Consider the following 1,225-nt stretch of genomic DNA (forward strand, 5'->3'; position numbering starts at 1 on the left):
CAGCTGCCAGGTCTTACCATGTTGGACTCCTTCTTGGTCCAGGTGAGGGTGAGGGGTGGGTTGCCAGACCACACACAGGTCAGCGTCACGTCGGAGCCGATGTCTGTAGGGAGGGGTGGAAGCAGTGAGGAGCAGAGCTGGGGGTGCTGGCAGCAGGCTGGGCAGGGAGGTCGCCCCACTCACAGTGCACATCCACCAGGGTGCTGACGTTGGTGCTGCCGATGTCGTTGTGCACCTCGCAGGACACGGGCTCCGTGAAGAAGGTGTAATCCACCTGCGTGTCGTACCTGTTCTCCTTGGCGTCCTCGATGATCACCCCCCCCTTGGGCCACCTGGGCGGGGGCAGAGACCCAAGGTGGGCACGTTCAGGGGGCACACAGGACCCCGTTGGACCCCTCCAGGGTCAAAGCTGAGCCAGGAGGTTGCGCAGGGACCCCGTGGGGTCCTGCAGCCTCACCTGTAGCCTTTGATCTCGGGGTTGGCAGTTGCCATGCAGGTGAACACGACCCTCTCGCCCTCCTGCACCGTCTGGGGCTGGATGGACAGGGTGACAGTCGGGGGATCTGCAGGGAGGGTGGATGGAGGTGTCACTGGCTGTCACGGGCTCAGGGTGGCAGAGGGGCATGGAGGGAGGTCCTCAAAGCTCAGTGTGAGCACTCAGAACCCCTGGCTGTGGTGGGTGCTCATGGTGGGCACCCTAAACTCCCTCCCAGTGTGGGCACACAGCATCCCTCCCAGTGTGGGAACCCTAAATTCCCTCCCAGTATGGGCATGCAGTATCCCTCCCTGCCATAGGTACTCAGCATCCCTGTCCGTGTGGGCACCCTAAATCCCTTCCTGGGTGGGCTCCCCCCATCCCTCCCAGTCTGGGCACACAGCATCCCTCCTCCCAGTATGGGCATTCAGTATCCCTCCCTGCCATAGGTACTCAGCATCCCTGTCCGTGTGGACACCCTAAATCCCTTCCTGGGTGGGCTCCCCCCATCCCTCCCAGCATGGGCACCCTAAATCCCTCCCCAGTCTGGGCACACAGCATCCCTGTCCATGTGGGCACCCTAAATCCCTTCCTGGGTGGGCTCCCCCCATCCCTCCCAGTATGGGCACCCTAAATCCCTCCCCAGTATGGGTACCCAGCATCCCTGTCCGTGTGGGCACCCTAAATCCCTTCCTGGGTGGGCTCCCCCCATCCCTCCCAGTATGGGCGCCCAGTATCCCTCCCGCGCTG

At 63.1% G+C, this 1,225-nt stretch overlaps 1 protein-coding gene across 1 annotated transcript in view; it reads right to left on the reverse strand.

Annotated features, from left to right (window-relative positions):
* The window catches only part of LOC103807171 (kin of IRRE-like protein 1), a gene marked incomplete at both ends in the record, with an annotated part of 3,532 nt that overhangs the window by 1,735 nt on the left and 572 nt on the right, over window positions 1-1,225 (reverse strand). The window contains 4 exon segments of the mRNA XM_009079892.1: window positions 18-116; window positions 118-146; window positions 184-332; window positions 458-563. Of these exon segments, the coding sequence (XP_009078140.1) occupies window positions 18-116; window positions 118-146; window positions 184-332; window positions 458-563 (383 nt within the window).

The sequence above is a fragment of the Acanthisitta chloris genome, unplaced genomic scaffold (genome assembly GCF_000695815.1).
Source record: "Acanthisitta chloris isolate BGI_N310 unplaced genomic scaffold, ASM69581v1 scaffold26958, whole genome shotgun sequence".
Taxonomy (NCBI): Eukaryota; Metazoa; Chordata; class Aves; order Passeriformes; family Acanthisittidae; genus Acanthisitta; species Acanthisitta chloris.